This window comes from Achroia grisella, unplaced genomic scaffold, assembly GCF_030625045.1.
Source record: "Achroia grisella isolate CSIRO2021 unplaced genomic scaffold, CSIRO_AGI_Agris_v1 utg2671, whole genome shotgun sequence".
Taxonomy (NCBI): domain Eukaryota; kingdom Metazoa; phylum Arthropoda; class Insecta; order Lepidoptera; family Pyralidae; genus Achroia; species Achroia grisella.
The window spans coordinates 270,827-288,296 of NW_026712758.1; the positions used below are offsets into that span (position 1 = coordinate 270,827).

The 17,470-nt window shown below is 31.1% G+C and overlaps 3 protein-coding genes across 3 annotated transcripts; 2 read left to right on the plus strand and 1 right to left on the minus strand.

The window, feature by feature from the left end:
- Positions 1–35: 35 nt before the first annotated feature.
- LOC131842913 (protein-associating with the carboxyl-terminal domain of ezrin) lies at positions 36–5,070 on the plus strand. Its single transcript, XM_059191485.1, has 7 exons — positions 36–372; positions 457–642; positions 923–1,062; positions 1,448–1,557; positions 1,915–2,244; positions 2,737–2,924; positions 3,250–5,070. The coding sequence occupies exons 1-7, from the start codon at positions 160–162 to the stop codon at positions 4,036–4,038; spliced, it is 1,956 nt and encodes a 651-aa protein (XP_059047468.1). The 5' UTR covers positions 36–159; the 3' UTR covers positions 4,039–5,070.
- An 85-nt stretch (positions 5,071–5,155) lies between these two features.
- Positions 5,156–11,284, minus strand: LOC131842908 (1-acyl-sn-glycerol-3-phosphate acyltransferase alpha). Its single transcript, XM_059191481.1, has 5 exons — positions 11,094–11,284; positions 10,887–11,020; positions 10,615–10,796; positions 8,235–8,400; positions 5,156–7,915 (listed from the first exon to the last, which is right to left on the minus strand). Exons 1-5 carry the CDS (start codon positions 11,282–11,284, stop codon positions 7,761–7,763), a joined length of 828 nt encoding a protein of 275 aa, XP_059047464.1. The 3' UTR covers positions 5,156–7,760.
- A 1,017-nt stretch (positions 11,285–12,301) lies between these two features.
- Positions 12,302–16,529, plus strand: LOC131842888 (large ribosomal subunit protein uL18). The gene is made up of 7 exons (XM_059191454.1): positions 12,302–12,404; positions 12,889–13,002; positions 13,608–13,757; positions 14,341–14,501; positions 14,981–15,139; positions 15,558–15,675; positions 16,304–16,529. Exons 1-7 carry the CDS (start codon positions 12,402–12,404, stop codon positions 16,496–16,498), a joined length of 900 nt encoding a protein of 299 aa, XP_059047437.1. The 5' UTR covers positions 12,302–12,401; the 3' UTR covers positions 16,499–16,529.
- Positions 16,530–17,470: the final 941 nt, after the last annotated feature.

Consider the following 17,470-nt stretch of genomic DNA (forward strand, 5'->3'; position numbering starts at 1 on the left):
CATAAGCATTGTGATCTGTACATTGCTGTCAAATACTTTGGTGTTTTCAGTTTTCAATTCATTTCAATTTTGTGAATGGAATGATACAAAATATTAACTTGGACTTATTGTATTAAGAATAAAAACAATAATAAATGGATAAATGCTAAGACTTTGTACATGATGGGAAACGAAAATTCGCAATTAAATGGACTAGAAATTGAAGAAAAGGCAGTGGAAATAACCGACTTTTGGTCTCAATATCAGGCCACGATTAAAGATAGTTGTAGATATTTTAGTTTGAAGAGTGATGGTTCGGTGTCTGTTTTTAAAGGAGAAGCAGCATTAGGTCCTCTCTGGGCAGTTTCAACGCCACTGGAGAAATTTTCTAATGTAAGTGTTTAGTTGAATTTCACAAAAGTAGCCTTACTACATTGTGTTGAATGAATGATTATTATAAATCGTATTTTTTTATAGAATCTGTTGAAATATAGACATCCCTGCATTGTACGCTATATATCGGCATGGCAACAGCGTTCTACTCTTCATTTGGCCACTGAATATGTCCAACCATTATCGCAAGTTTTGATGACACAAACTCCTCTTCAAATTTGCATTGGACTGAATAATATTTTACGAGCTTTGGTTTTCTTGCATAATCAGGTAATATTTGAATTGTTTTTAATAGATCTTTTAGATATTGTTGGTGTATTATTATTGGAAAGAATAATTAGAAACTACTAGTTTGAATGGATTAGTCTAAAACACATTTTAAGAGAGATATACCCTCATCTGTTATTCAATGGATAGTATAGGAAGATAATAAAAAAATATGTATTTAAAGTAACAATGAAGTATAGTATAATTTCACATTACATATATGTATACTTATTTTTATTATTGGATTACCATTTTTTTTATGGTTGTGATGTTATTCTTCCAGGCTGGGATGTCACATAATAACATATGTGTATCTGCAGTTTATATTACTGGTGATGGCCAATGGAAACTAGGTGGACTTCAGTATCTTTGTTCATATTCTGAACTTACTGCTGCATATTTAAAACATGCTAGAATCCACAGGTAGATATACAATCTTTAAATAATCATAGCATTATTCTTATTGCTATGGATTAACAAAATTAACATGTAATTCAATTTGGAACAGTTTGATGTATGTTTAATTTTTTAATGTTAAATAATATTATTACATTCATTGCATCTTGATTGTAAGATTGTTTAAAATGGCCTTGCAAAAGTTTAAAATAATCCCACTTTACTTTACTGTACTTTAAGTAAGACTATACATGATACTAATGTTTGTTAGTGTGAACTGACACACTTTAGGGTTTAGTTAGAGTAGTACACCACTTAACCCAGTGCTCTCTCAATCATGACTATCTTGGCCCTAACCTTGTACTGCCTATTGTTGAATGTATTCATTATAATATAAACATATTGTTTACAGATATGATAAAGCTGTAGATCCAAATGAAGATTCATATATGATCACTACAAAAGTTGACCAATACAGTTTTGCTGTTCTAGTGGAAGATGTTTATCGTAACCACAAAGATGGTAATTACATAAATCATAGATTACAACTGATTTATTACAGTAATAAAGTTAAATTAAGTGTAATGAATCTATTTAGAAAAGATGTATATTTTTTTTGATACACTAGCTTGACCATTTTTATAATTTGAATATAGTATAGTATAGAAGTATAATATATAAGAATATATAGCATTTTTTAAATCTACTACACATTTAAAAATTGCTGTTAAAAGTATTTCTTACTGATTAATTATATACCTAAATAGTGTATTTTCATGCTAGATTTATTATTTAAATACTTATTTCTTTAATAAGCAAAGATTTATTATTTAATGTATTTGTTAATAATTAGGATTAATGAATATTATTTATTTACAGATGATGTTCCACATTTAAAGGAGTTCAAGAGATATTGTAGAGACTATTTACAGCATGATGACCCAGCACAGAGGCCAGACTTATCAGTTGTACTCCAACACAACTTCTTTAACCATGAATTTATATCTATTTACAAATTTCTCAATTTCTTACCACTTAAAACTGAAGATGAGAAAAGTGAAGTTTTCAGTAACATTTTGGATAACTTACAATGTTATGATGAAGAAACTGTGGCTAAACAACTTGGTGGATTATTATTGTCTAGACTAACTATGTTGGATCAGACGGCCCGCAAAGCTGTGATACCCTTCATTCTTAAACCAAAAAATGGTAAGTTAACACATATTAAAATACTCGTTTCATACTACATAAACTTTATATTAGTGTTCCTGCATCATTATCAAGACTTTATAACTTTATTATCCATATAGTTTTAGACTTGTGATGGATAATGAAAATATAACGCAATTGAAATTTCACACTCCTTTTTAGAACCGTCTTGTAATTAACCATTTTATATTTATATTATGAATGGACCAGCATAGATAGTCTTAATAGTTTCCAAAATATGGATACTGATTATAAAGATTTTGTAATACCTACTTGGTTTAAATCCAAATATATATGGAATAGACCAATTAGCAATTTATACCTATAATCTAACTTCCACTTGTTAGTCCTCCAGATGAAGGACCTGGATACTGTGTGTAGCTACTACTGTAAAAATATTACTGCAAGGCTTATTTTTCTGTTTACATAATAAATTATGTATGAACTTACAACTTGTTTGAAACTATTTATATTTTTGTTATTCTTTTGCAGAAAGGACACAAAATGGAGAACACACAGGATTTTTCAGTTTGAGTGTATTTAAAGAACATGTTAAACCAAGATTAATGCAATTATTTGGTGTTAGAGATAGTCAAATCAGAACTTTACTATTGACACACTTCTCAAAATTTGTTCATGTATTTTCTCATGAAGAACTATCTCAACATATTTTACCAGAGGTATGATCAAATTTCATATAGTTAACACAAATAAAAAACACTGGCAATCATGTATTTTAAACACAGAATTACAGGGGAGTAGTACTACTAAGTAAGAAAAAATTAATAGTACATTTCTTAATATGATTAATAAAATCTCAGTAGTGCAAAACATTTTTGCACAAAATTGACATACATGTACCACTATAAAATTGATAATAATGTCTATTGTTGCTTTAAAAAGTAAAGTGCAAAGTTGCCTTAATCTGATGTATAATATAATTCTAATTTTAGTATCATTGCTACATCATTCAAAAGATAACACTAATAAATGTATTGTTTGCAGTTGCTGTTGGGTATTAAAGATACAGATGATAATTTAGTAGCAGCCACTCTAACATGTTTAAGTGAATTAGTACCAATATTAGGTGGCGATACAGTGATAGGCGGCAAAAGATCAAAGTTTTTCACAGATGGAAGGCCTAATTCTAAATCTGCTTCAGAAAATGTACATGATCAGAAATTATTTTCACCAAAATCATTAAGAGATTTACCATGTTCAGAAAATATATATAATCATGAAGAGATAGAACAACAAACATATGAAAAAATATTAACACTAAATGAACGACCATCACCAGTTGGTGGAGAATCCATAGAAGATGCAGCAACAGAAACAACAATAAATAAAGTAGAGAGTGAAGATGACTGGAGTGATTGGGATAACACAAATCGTCAACTTACCATAGTTAATACTGTTGAAACAATCAATGTTGATAATGACGAACAAAAGCATAATGAGCAAATCAATGTGTTACATAGTTTAAATGAACCACAATCTGTAAAAACAACTGCAAGTACAACACTTTTACAAAAAGCGGCACTGGAAGCAAAAAAAAACATTTTAGACATATCAGAGTTAGATATTAAAAATCAAAAGATAGATTATTCAAAGAAAAGTTCAGATGAGTTTGATTTTTTCGCAGATATGAAACCTATTATTGAAAAACCAACAATTGTCCCGATTGCTCAACATAATATGATCGATGATTTAAGTAGCAAATTGAATTTTGTTCCAAATGATAATCATGATGAGGATGAAAATGAAGGTTGGGGTGACACTTGGAATGATTAACTGGGTTTGTGCAATTGAAACTGAATCAAGTTACTGTATAGTGTATTTATTTAATAGGCACAAATTAACATATGTATATTTATTTAATATATTTTCTAGTAATGTAAATAAATTGTATATTGTGAATAAACTTGCATTATAAAAATAACATGAAATTATAGAGTAAAAGTGTAATGTTCCGCCACTCATTTTCATTCCAATAATAAGAGTGGATGAAACAAATCTTTAGGGCAAGAAAGGGAAACTTAAAGGAACATTATATCAACCCAGAGCTAATCCATATCATATATGAGGATAGTTCCGGGCCCAGCACCATAAACATTCAGTAACTTATAAAACGATCTCTCTGTAACTCATTGTAATTCTGGTAGCGGTATACACAAAGGTTTATATTATATAAGACATTATTAGAAATATACTCAATGACTTTTTATTAAATTTCGAAGAAAATTAGGGGATTATGAAAAAATACAATATTAAGCGATTTACATTTTCTGTGAAAATACAGTACAAAGGTCCACTCTCCGCGTAGTAAATCGCGATACGAGTGTCGAAACACAACTAGACAATGACCGCTTCGGGAAAGACGAGTGTCTATCCAGCACTAAAGGTTTTTGAATTTGTTTGTCTTGTCGACCTTATCTACACATCTATTATTGTTATCGCAAGTAGTGCAGAATAGAAGGTACGACCACTGTGGACATTTGTATATATTAAAAGATAGGACAAGACATGGAATAGTATTAAAATTTGTGGTTAAATGTAAGAAATATTATCGTCTAAAATGAGATAACACTATTAACAAAAGCTAAGAACTTTATATATATATATACATTATAATTAAATAGTCTTCCGCAAATAAAAAATACCTTTTGTTTTTTATTTTTGTATCAATGGCCTTCATGTATGTACTATGCCAAATATTTTCGTACGGTAAATAGTCATTCGGTATATACTCAAATTTTTTTTTTATTTTACCAAGTTAATTACCTCCAAATAACAGTTACTGTAATTGCAGATGGAAATAAATAAATGAGCAATAATTACATATACTTTTATTATGAATAAATACATGCGCTTAAAATTAATATTACCACAGAATATATGGTACTAGATATGACTCACTAGAACAAAAAGTTTATATATTTTGTATCTGGGACGCTAAACATACATTATCAAAACCAAGTTTTATTTTTTTTCGCATATTCTTACGGTTTTTTTTTTAATTGAGAATCTCTTTGTTGCACTCTGTTCTTCAGCGTTTGCTCCTGTGGTTTACGCTCGCTTTAGCAGAGTTGAAATGGATTTGTAAAGTTATGATTTTATTAGAAGTTCACACACACACACACAACTCGAGTACCCCTTATGGGTTGCCATTTCCGAGCATATTAAGATGTCATAAGTCCGTACGCTATAATTTCACAAGTACATCTTATCAGGGAGAAAAAAAAATTACCTTCTTACACAAAACTTGACGTTAATAAGCGACTAAAATGTACTGCAAGAATAAATGATTTTTAAATTTGAATTTCTAAGTGGTATGGACGCTGGCTTACGAAGTTTAACCAAATTAATGGTAAATCTTTAATAAAAAAAAATATTTATGTATCTAATAAATTGCAAACATTATTATTGAAATTTATAAAACACGCAAGTGAAATCTGCAGTCCTATTACAGTATTCCACATGATTTCTAAGACCTGTGATTAAACTTTTATATTTTTTACTTTAATATATACATAGGTGATCATGTGTTGTTAATTAATATTATACCTCACAAGTTATAACTCTGAAGTAATTAAATATAAGAATTTTCTTAATATGTATCTAATAAATTAACTCAATTTATGGACTCATTTCACGCTAGCATGTGCACTGATCGTTGGCAATACTCACAGTCCTGCCCGCAGTGAGGTATGGGTGCAGTTATACGGACAATTCCCTTGAACAATACGAATTAACAAATTTGCATAACCAGCATTTATACGGCTCAGCACCTAAAGTATTAAAGGATTAAAGTAAAAGACGCATTTGTCAGATTTGTGTTATATATTCGCAACCGTTTTTAGTACAATATTGTATTAACAAGAAAAATCTATAATAGCAGGAGAGTATATTTACATATTGTTGGTGCATTCGAAATACATACTAAAATAACACATAATAAAATCTTTTAACTTGTTTTCTTTATTTTTGAACAAAAATACTAAAACTAAATATAAACACAATGGCCAATTTCCATTTCTATTGTTTAAAAAATTTGGTATTTTCCAATTCTCAGGCCATATATTACCGATTTTGGCGTACAGTTTACAAAATTCCTGTTATTTTGTCTGGAACATAAAATGCAATTTCATCCCTTAATTTTAAAAATGACAGTTCCAAACAAGTTACCTTCCTTTATTTAATTCTCTTAAGGATGAATTGATGAATCCCATAAATCGTGTTTTGATTTCGACTATATTAACCAATTATAACTAAGTAATTCTAAACCCTAATTGCATTTTAGTCCTTTATCAAAATCAAAGATCATAATTAGTTGATAAATATAAGTTATGTATTGTTTACTACTATAACGAGTGTGTATTAAAAAATAAATATTATACAATCTTCATTAATTCTTAATGTTACAATTTAAAAGATCTTTATGTACTAAGACAATTGTAATGTGGAAACAGGTACTGTTATTTTCTACTACTACTTACTAGCAAAGTTATTGGATGACATTTGAAATCCTCTTTATACAAACATACTCACAACCGTACAATAAAAGACACTAAGTATATTGTAAATTTACAACACAGCCCAAATCAAAAGTAAGTACTTACATTGCATGCATTGTAAAATTCAACTGGCTTTGCCATTTTAAACAACTTACATAATTCTACATTTAAGTAAATTGTTTTGTGTAAAATACTGATATATCATTCTTTTAAATAAAGTACTTACATACTACTTTAAGTGACTAGTTAAAGCATTGTCTAATATTTACAAATATGCAATAATGCAAATAAAATTATTGCATATTTTAAATCATAGGTGGGGGTGTACTAATATAATTTCATGCTTGTCATTTGATCTTCCACTGGTGTCCTCCGCCTCTTCCCCCTACCAATGTACTCACTAGTGCATATGGGTCCACTATTTCATATACATCCATTAAAAACTTACAAACAAATTAAATTACGTAATCAATCACATTAAATAAAATAATATTATGTCAACAAGATGTTAATAAAACAAGGACAGGAAAATTCAAAACAAACTTTCTTCTAAGATACATTTTTTTCCGAACATATGAATAAGTACTCTGAGATACTATCAGGATTTTTTCCGAACTTGTGACTACTGCTACAGAAAGATGTATTTAGCGCAAAATTGCGATACAAATAAAATACTGAGTGACTTAAAACTATTTCGTAGTTTCAAATTGAGATTCGTGTTCTCCTTCGATCCGAGCTTTGATAGTATTGATTGTCACAATTTACCAACAATTATACAAAAATAATTTATGCAACAGGTACACTTGACTAGAATAAATTATAATCTATTGTAAAAAATAATGTATTAAATAAATTATAATTTTACCAACTGTATGGAACGATAGTACTTTTTATTACCTAAGCTATAAAAAATACATTCACACCATTACTCATTCAGTCAGTGAGGAAGCATAGTTAAACTAAACGAACAAATATACAATTATTGCATTAGTTCGTTGTTTACAATACTACTTTTCTTTGTACTACCAAATCCTTAGAGCTCTCATTAAACACTTCCATCATTTGTTCTCGTGCTAGCTCCGAGAGAGCTTCTAAGTCGTTCCGAGTCATTCCTTTGGTGGGTATTGGAGGCAATGTTGTGATAACCACTTTCCCTGAACAAAAAAGTTTCTTATGATTTCTTGAATACCACTTTCATTAAAACCTATAATGAATGCCCTGATGATCTTATAGACACGGCGTATGGTATTATAAACAGCATAAAATGTTCATAGGCGAGTTTTAGCGCTTGATCGAGCAATAAGTTACGATGTATGATCTCACACTATTGTACTGCTGAGAAAATACTCAAGAGAAATATTATATCGGTAGTTAATAATTAATTTAATTGGACTGGTACTGATAAGGACGTAAGTTATAGCTATAACATTGTAATGTCACTAAAATTTACACAATACAAATATTGTAACTTACCAGGTTCAAATGTCTTACTGTCATTGTCCAAAAAATAATACTGGCTAAACACAACCGGCATTATGGGAATCTGAGCATCAATTGCCAAATAAAAGGCACCTTTCTTGAAAGGCTGTATACTGCCTTTGTTAAATCTCGCGCCTTCAGGAAACACCCACAGTTTTGTCTAAAATAGAAAAAAATAAAGTTACAACTTAGGTGTAGTTTTTAAAGCTTTAATTGGTCCTCAATTGTGAGGACGTCGTGGCCTGTCATGCTTTCTTACTGACTTAGAAAAGTCATGAGTTCGAATCAGGGATGTTAAGGAGATCCGTAACCGTAACCGAATCCGAAATAAGTTTTGGACAATATCGAATAGGGGCGGAGCCAAATTTAGACACGTTATGTAACCATTTTATTAGCTGTTTGTATTTTACTTTTGTAATTCCTTAAAAAAATATTATACGTAACCGAAATTATCCGAAAGTAACGGAGAATCCGAAATAATTTCATATCCGCATCCGTATCCGGTATAATAATCATTCCTATATCCGAAATTTCATATTCATAACATCCCTGGTTCGAATCTAACCAACATAAAAGAAAAACAAAACTATGTGTATAAATTTACATCTGTAAATGTTCTATAAAGGAATCATGGAATACCAATATCGATACTAATGCTAATTGACCTGAGTTTCGGTCGTTACGACCTCGGCTCGACAGTTTCACTTCAACACAGGTTTTAGTTTTTGAACTTTTTTATTACGATTACTATTGTTTTAAGTTATAACCTTTTCCTTGATTGATCTGATGAGATCTATTTTATTTGCCATGAAGTGGCTTTTAGCAGGTTAACAATTACTAGTGGAGTAAATATAAACTGTGGCATAAAATCTCTTATATGGGGATCATGTCGAGAACGTAACATTTCTTCACTGACGTCATTACTTATCTTTACGACAAACGAAAGCTAAACAAATTCGCTTGTGATTTTCATAAATCGTGAAAACTTTCGCCAAGTTAGAAGTAAGTCAAGAAGTATTTTATGTTTTCAGACGGCCAACATTAAGAAATAGATCTCATTAGAGCTGAGTTAGTGCTACTAGGTTTTAATTCTTAAAGGTCACTATTTTCTTGTAGATAAAATTTTACCGTGTCAAACGTCTTTGACTATTAATCGTCAGACATTAATGCTTGGCGTGTTAGGAGTGTTACATCACACAGACCTATTTGATTATGATTTGAAATGCTTCCTCTGCGAAATGGATAGTACCTGATAAGTATTTACGGATGGTTGGAAGCACTTTCATTCGCTCTTATGTCTTGGTCGGGTTAGGGATGGAACTGACGCTAGAAATGTACTATTCCCAAGTGTTACTGAGAATGTTTAAGTCCATGTAATAAAAATTACAGCAGATGATTTAAGGTTGTATCTTTACATCATTTCCTAATATTTTTACTACAAGAGCTTTTTCTCGATCCGCATAGATGTACTTTATGATAAGATTTTTGGCGCCGAACACACTGTTCGAGGTGTTACTTTGATTTCTAATAGACTAGAAAGTCATCAATATAGGCAGAATCGAATGGTGCCCATGTACTTAATCTCATGTACGAATTATTTAATGCATCTATTGACGACCTCTGTGGTCTTGCGGTTTAGCACACAGCCTTATTTCCGATGGTCGCGGGTTCGATTCCTCGCACGGTGCGAATATTTTTCGGCGGCCGTTTACAGGACGATAGGAGGGCGAGTGTAGTTGGCACTCCAAAACCGCGGAAGGACTTATGGATGCATACAACTTCAGTCTGAGGGTACAGCTAAGTATTCAAACCTCGGCTCATGGCGTTGTAATTTTCATCCCCGTTTATATTGGACGCGGGATCGATCAATTCCGATCGATACCCCATCCTCCAATTGAGACGAAACAGTGCAGATATAACTGTCTTTAGAATACATTCTAAATTTATTTTGCTGTGATTATTTGTCAGAACATATTTTTGGTTATCTTAATATCCAACATAATTGTTTTAAACAATGGTAATGCCATTTTTATGATAAAGTAATTCACTTTTAGTACTTATATATTATATTACTAACTCTTGCACATGAACCTCAAACTTTTAGTGAAATTTTAAAGGTAGCCTACCAAAGGTAACAGACACTTTGTATTTTATAATTTTAACCTTAATGGTAAATCTCATTAATATTTTCTCATCATTTCAGTATTAATTGTCCATAATTTTTGTGTTGTACAGTAATTTCCCAAAAATTAGGAGTAAGGTGGGTAATGTTAATTCAATTCAAAATTCAAAATTCGATTCATTCTATAGTAAAGTAATTCTTGACCTTTGATTATAGCTTAAAAGGAATCAGAAGTCTATCTAGGTATAATACCTTTTCCTGTATAACACGCTCCGTAGCTTCTCTCATTAATTTCCGGGCTCTGTCGGTTTTGAGTCGATCTATAAATACAAGTCCAGAAAGCCAAGCTCCGAAACCAAAGGCCCCAGTAAACATCAATGGTCTCTTTGCAACAACTGTACAGCGTTTCATGCGTGGCCACATTTCAAACATACCTTCACCAATAAAAATAATGTTAAGATGAACAAATAATGCTACACTTAGTATTATTATTATACAACATATTAACATAATAAAACAATTACCCAATATATCTAATGAGCTTTGATGATTAGATATTACTATGTAACACTGTTCATTGTCCCAATGTTCCAAGCCTCTCAATTCCCATTCTATACCCACTATATACGAGGCGTAGCGGCAAAATCTGGAAGCAACACTGAAAAAAAAATATTAATTAACATTTTACGCCAGTGCGACAAGAAAGAAATAAAAATCAATAAATAACTCACATTAAGTTAGTAACATCCCTAGGATATAATAAAACTACAGGTAATAATATGGTACACGTAACTAATACATAAGCATAATAAACAAAAAACTTCAAGTAATATCGAAACACGTTACTGTTTTCATATAAAAAAGGTAACGTAAATATAAAACAAGCCAAAACTAATTCAGGATATGAATAGAAGGAAGCCATAGCGGAACCGGAACAGAACTGAAAACTGTGTGACCAGATTTGAATTTAAAATTGAACCTAGATTGGCACAATTTAGTCTATTATACTAGTAGTACTTGCTATTTAAACAAGCCCAATGTTGAACATTGTTTGCGATTTACTTAGTTATTATTACACTATCATTAAATTATTTAGTAATTTTATTCATTTGCGATTAAATACCTAAATCGGGAAATTTTTACAACTTACCACTACACACACCACAAATCGTCACTAATTTTAATAAAATAAAAATTAATGGTACCGTCTCACCAAAAAATGTTCTTGTAACGAACTAACAATATTAATCAGACTTGCCATGCTTCTTGTTAAATATCTCCCTGACCTGCATCTCATTGCAAGATAAAGACACAATAATTACTCTTACTCTCTTTTTCATTCAAAGAGATTATGGTTTTGTTTTCACTAGTGAACATCGTTTTTAATAAGCTTTAATGTACGTAAAAATGTAAATAACAGCTTGTTTATTGGATTATTTTTACCTTTTGCCTTCCACTGAGTAAATTGTATATTAAATATTATAAGCACTTTTACAATAAAAAACATTGTACGTCTTACGGATCTGTTCTTCGTGGTAGAAAACACAATATTTTATTCCATAATGGTACTAAACAAGTTTTTAAGTAAGCAAAATTGTGCAAAAATATGTTAATTGTTAACATATTTTTGCACAATTTTGTTTACTATTTCGTAAAATCGTCACCTTTAGAAAATTTAAAATTGTTGTCTTTTCCGGTCAGTGTTGCAATCATAGTATTTTTACCACTAAGTCCGGTGAAAATGAACCCCTTTGTTCAGCAATTTGCTTCCATTAGGCTTGAAAGATCACAAAATATATAGAATAAATATAGCAACAAAAAACATTTATTATATATTTTGCAAATTTTAAAAGTATGTATAAATGTTGAAATAAATACATTGTTAAATAATTTTGAGGGACAAAATTTGGCGGAAAGTTAGGCATTCGGCATCTGGTAATACTGACTTTCTTTGTTGGCAACTTAGCTTCCGCTTAATTATCTTTCCTTTTTTGTGTCTTGTTCCAGGTTAGGATACCGTCGTGATATAATTTTAAATAATGGTGAGCACTTAAGTTGTAAATTAATCCTAACTTGTTTATCAAAATAAATGTATATAATGTTTCAGTAAGTGTACTGTGAATTTGTTGTGGGATTGTTAAGATATTTTTCGATATTATATCGTCTGATCCATTTTAGTAGCCACACATAGTATGTTTACAAATTATCTTTTATTAACTAAAATAATAATGTGTGTGCTATTGCTTGAAGAATTTATTACTTTGTTATATTATTATTATCTGTAACGTTTAAAATTTAGTTAAAATAAATGATATATGATGAAACATCGACACATGCGCGTCATCTGATGCGGCAGGACAAGACAGTCAGTCTTGCAATTACGTGTTTTACGTCGCTGCAATGCTCTGGCTGCCTTTCGAACGTTGCTTTATTGTGATTATAAAGTGTCTCTGATCTACACATTTGTTTAGAACACTAAGTTATTATTTTCCCTTTCAAAATAACCTCACCTGCGTGCTTTTTCAGGGTTTTGTTAAGGTGGTGAAGAACAAGCAATACTTCAAGAGATACCAAGTTAAATTTAAAAGGCGTCGTGAAGGCAAAACTGATTACTATGCCCGTAAACGTCTCATTGTTCAGGTACTATTTCTCTTTCCTGTTTTTAATATAGATTGACAATGTAGCGATAATGTACAGAGGATGGTACCCTACGTACCAATGGAGTGTATTAGTAGAGTGACCCAAGACTGACTAAAATTATATCATAATTCAGGACACACAAAATATAAAAGTTTTTTATTTTATAATCTTAATAAACGGTACGGACGGTAGGAAAAAAAAATTATAATGTAAAAACTTGACGTTCATAAGCGGCTAAAATGTCCTACATGAATAAATTATTTTTGAATTTGAATTTGACTGGCTGCTCTATTAATTGAATAGAATAACCTAAGTGTAATATTAAGCAGCAGATCCCACTGGGGTAGACACGCCATTATCTGTTCACACACTAAAGATCTGCCTATAATTTAGGATTGACTGCAGATTAGGGAAAAATTCTTAATTGTCATCACTGAATAGCCATCATAGCTGTCCTGTTTATCACTCATAGTCCTTCAGACTGTTAGTTTTATTTACGAAACCTTTCATATGTCTATATACCAACAGCTTTTCCTTGTTTACTATAGGCAATGCTGTAATAAGAAACTGGTAACTTAATAATTTAAATATAGTCTTATTTTTAGGATAAAAACAAATACAACACACCCAAGTATCGGCTGATCGTTCGACTTTCTAACAAGGATGTGACCTGCCAAGTTGCATACTCTCGTATTGAGGGTGACCATATTGTTTGTGCAGCATATTCTCATGAATTGCCCAAATATGGTATTAAGGTATGTTTTTATTATATAAAATGTTTTTTTTATTTCTAGTTATTTTGTATACATGTTTAGCGGCAAGCTGGCAGTTTATCTGATGATAATTAATAAATATTACCTATAGGCATGCTTTATGGACATTGTCATATATCACATGTGATCCCACTTGTGCAGTTGTTCTGGTCCACTAAGATGCCATGCATCTTATACTGTAACTTCACTGTTTTGTCTCACCTTTCAACCGTAATAGAGCTTACAAACTAAACTGCTTGGCAGTTGAAAATTACTGAGACTGGTTATTAAAGTTAAGAACATCATTAACAGAGCAATGATAGACTGGTAGAGAATGCCATCAGACAGTAATCCATATGTATATAATTTTGTGTGCAAAGATTAAATAAAGTAATCTATTTAAATTAGCTGAATAGGCAAATTGGTATATTTTTTATATGATGATTTTGAACGGGCGGTCTGAAGCGTCGTACAAACGCTCAATTCATGTTGCTATATGTTCAACACTGATGTACTTTACCTTTTAAAAAGTCTTTTAAAAAGTATTTTATTGTATGCCATATTCAAAAATTGAATTGTGTTGTAGGTAGGCCTGACAAATTATGCAGCAGCTTACTGTACTGGTTTATTGTTAGCTCGGCGTCTTTTACAAAGGCTTGGACTTGATACTCTGTATGCAGGTGCCACTGAAGTCACTGGTGACGAGTACAATGTTGAACCAGTCGATAATGGCCCAGGGGCTTTCAGGTATGACTTTAATTATATATTATTTGTGAACAACATCCTCCACCTATTACTGAACTTGAGAGAACTTGTTTTTAAATCATAAATTAAATTCAGAAAAAGGAATTCTGGTCTTTATTTTTATTGTCTTAAATAAGAGCTTGTTTTAAGAACTGATCTAGAGCCATTAACTTTTCTTTATTTCTGTATTTGAAAGTTATAGACAACTATATATACATTTTATTGTGAATTATAAGTTATAAATATAAAACGTATAAAGATCACACTTTAACAATTCCGAACAAACATATATGTTTGAAACCACTTAACTTAATTTGAAATTATTTTAGTTTTTCATTGCTTGGGGGACTATGTTCTGGATAAAAAGAACTCATAAATTTTCGCAAGTGCATATCCTAAACCTGTTTTTTTAATTTTGAGTAGACAATGACTTAAGTAGAGATGGTGATCTGTTTAAGTAATTATATTGCCTTAAATTATAGATGTTACTTGGATGTTGGTTTGGCGCGTACTACCACTGGCGCTCGAGTATTTGGAGCAATGAAAGGAGCTGTGGATGGAGGCCTCAATATACCCCACTCAATTAAAAGATTCCCAGGCTATGATGCTGAAGCAAAGAAATTCAATGCTGAAGTACACAGGTATTGCTTACCTTCCAGATACAGATTAGTTGTTTTATTTTGCTCCATTCATCCACTAATTAATAGAATCTCTATTAAATAGTCTGCCCTATAGGAGCTATAATAAACTGCAGATCATTTGGTTGTCAAAATAAATCATATAAAATTTATTTGAACCGGTTTTGCATACACATTTTAAAATGTACCATATATATATATTTGTATATATATTGTTTTTCTTTTATATTTTTTGTACTTTATATATATAGTACAAAAAAATCTGATTCGAAGGATCAGATTTTTCTTTTGTATGTAGTATTTATATCCAAATTATAAATTATATGTAACTATGATAATATAATTATTATAACAAATGTTTTTTTATTCAAATTTATAAATATCAAATAGCAAAGAAATGAAATAAGTATTTTCATTGTAGGTCTCACATTTTTGGGCTGCATGTGGCTGAATATATGCGCATTCTTGAACAAGATGATGAAGATTCATTCAAGAGACAGTTTGGCAAATACATTAAGCTTGGTGTTAATGCTGATGCTGTAAGTTTCCCTTTGTATTTAATTATTTTTACGTCTGAACAAATTACAGCTCTTGTTATGTACCAAAGCTGTGTCGAAGTCAGACAAAATTATAATGCTATACTCAGTTATTTTATAATTATCTGAATTATAAAGTTTTCTGTGGTGCCACATCACATTTATGTAGTTGCCATGATATGCCAATATTGAAAGAATGATTATACAATACCTGTTGAGATGGTTGTGGCAGAATCTGGTTTACCATAGTAAAAACTCTGTTCAACTATTTCTGTGGTGGTTTATATATATATAAGATTAAACCTTCACTAAGAAATCTTTGTTTTCTAAAATTACAACTCGTAGTATAATCATATATATGTACATTTCTGTAGACCTCTGTGTTATATTCAATCATACTAACTTTTCTTCATTTCATTTATGTTTATATATAATAATCATTTATCAGTAATAGCTATGACCAATTTCATAAGTGAATTCTTAGTATGATTACAATGAATTGATAACTTTTACTGCTGAAATATATTTTATCATATCTAAAATAATCCACATAAAGTTTGGTTATTGATTTAATTATAAGTAAAAGGTATGAATTAGATACTGATACTCACTTATTTCTGCATGTTAACAGATTGAATCCCTTTATAAGAAAGCCCATGAATCCATTCGAGCGGATCCATCACATAAAAAGAGTGACAGCAAGAAGGATCCTGCCAAACAGAAACGCTGGAACAAGCGTAAGCTGACATTGGCTGAAAGAAAGAACAGGATCAAACAGAAGAAGGAGTCCTTCATCAAGAGGCTTCAGGCGCAAGCAGAAGCTTAATGGCTATCAACAATAAATGCCAATGAACATACCACATTCTTTTATTTTAAAAAACTATGATGACATTTATTTGTATACCTTAATTTTGTTGAATGCAAAAATAATTTGGTATAATATACAACAAGCTACATACAATTTATTCCAACAAATATTTATTTTTAATACTTAAAGTAAACAATAATTAATGTAAAATTTAATACTTCTGCTGTTTAGGCATATCGCTAATATTACATTAGTAGGAATCTCTGGTAACAATCAGGAATATTGTAGTTAGGAATATTAAGTTAGGCCATCATGGTAAATTCAGCAGGAAATTATCAAGAAGGTTTCCTGACGAAACCATGTGGTGGTCAACCTGTTTATTTAAAATTGCTAGCAATGAAGTCCGCTCACATTAATAATTCACTTCACTCCCAAAATGAGAACGCTAGTTTCTTTTTGCTGAATTCCTGAGAAATAGCGTGATGGTAGAACCTTTAGGTCAGTAACCTACATACAGATTTTAATTGCGGTTAAAAGTTTGCTTATTAAACGTTCATAATTTCTGGAAGACTAATCTTCTGCAGTGATTTAAATAATAATAGCCCTTTTTCCCGAAAGTACATTTGCTGTTTTACAAAATGTCCCGCAACTCGGAGTGCCTTTTGGCATAGGCCAACTCTCAACTGAGCTCGGTCTTCCGCAACCCTGTTCCAGAGTCAGGTTGATGTCATCTTTCCATCGTGTACTTTGGCGACCCTGTTTTCTGGTCCCGTTCCTAGTATACCAGAGAGTCGCTTACTCCATTTGTTTGTTTTGCATCTTAACATGTGCCCAGTCCAACTCCATTTTAAATGATCTATTCTAGAGACTACATCCGTGGCTTTTTTTCTCTGTCTGATCTCCCAGTTTGTGATTTTGTCACTTAGTTTGATCCCCATCATACTCCTCTCCATTGCCCTTTGACATTTTGTCAGTCGGTCCCTATGATTC

Bases quoted from the DNA above. Each gene is read 5' to 3' on its own strand.
- LOC131842913 (XM_059191485.1), top strand. From the start codon at position 160: ATGATGGGAAACGAAAATTCGCAATTAAATGGACTAGAAATTGAAGAA. The intron at 643-922 runs GTAATATTTGAA...TTATTCTTCCAG, and splicing joins TGGTTTTCTTGCATAATCAG to GCTGGGATGTCACATAATAA. The intron at 1,558-1,914 runs GTAATTACATAA...ATTTATTTACAG, and splicing joins TTATCGTAACCACAAAGATG to ATGATGTTCCACATTTAAAG.
- LOC131842908 (XM_059191481.1), bottom strand. From the start codon at position 11,284: ATGGCTTCCTTCTATTCATATCCTGAATTAGTTTTGGCTTGTTTTATA. The intron at 10,797-10,886 runs GTAATTGTTTTA...TTATTGGTGAAG, and splicing joins AAGCTCATTAGATATATTGG to GTATGTTTGAAATGTGGCCA. The intron at 7,916-8,234 runs GTAAGTTACAAT...TTTTTTGTTCAG, and splicing joins CAGTAAGACATTTGAACCTG to GGAAAGTGGTTATCACAACA.
- LOC131842888 (XM_059191454.1), top strand. The intron at 13,003-13,607 runs GTACTATTTCTC...TCTTATTTTTAG, and splicing joins GTAAACGTCTCATTGTTCAG to GATAAAAACAAATACAACAC. The intron at 14,502-14,980 runs GTATGACTTTAA...CTTAAATTATAG, and splicing joins AATGGCCCAGGGGCTTTCAG to ATGTTACTTGGATGTTGGTT.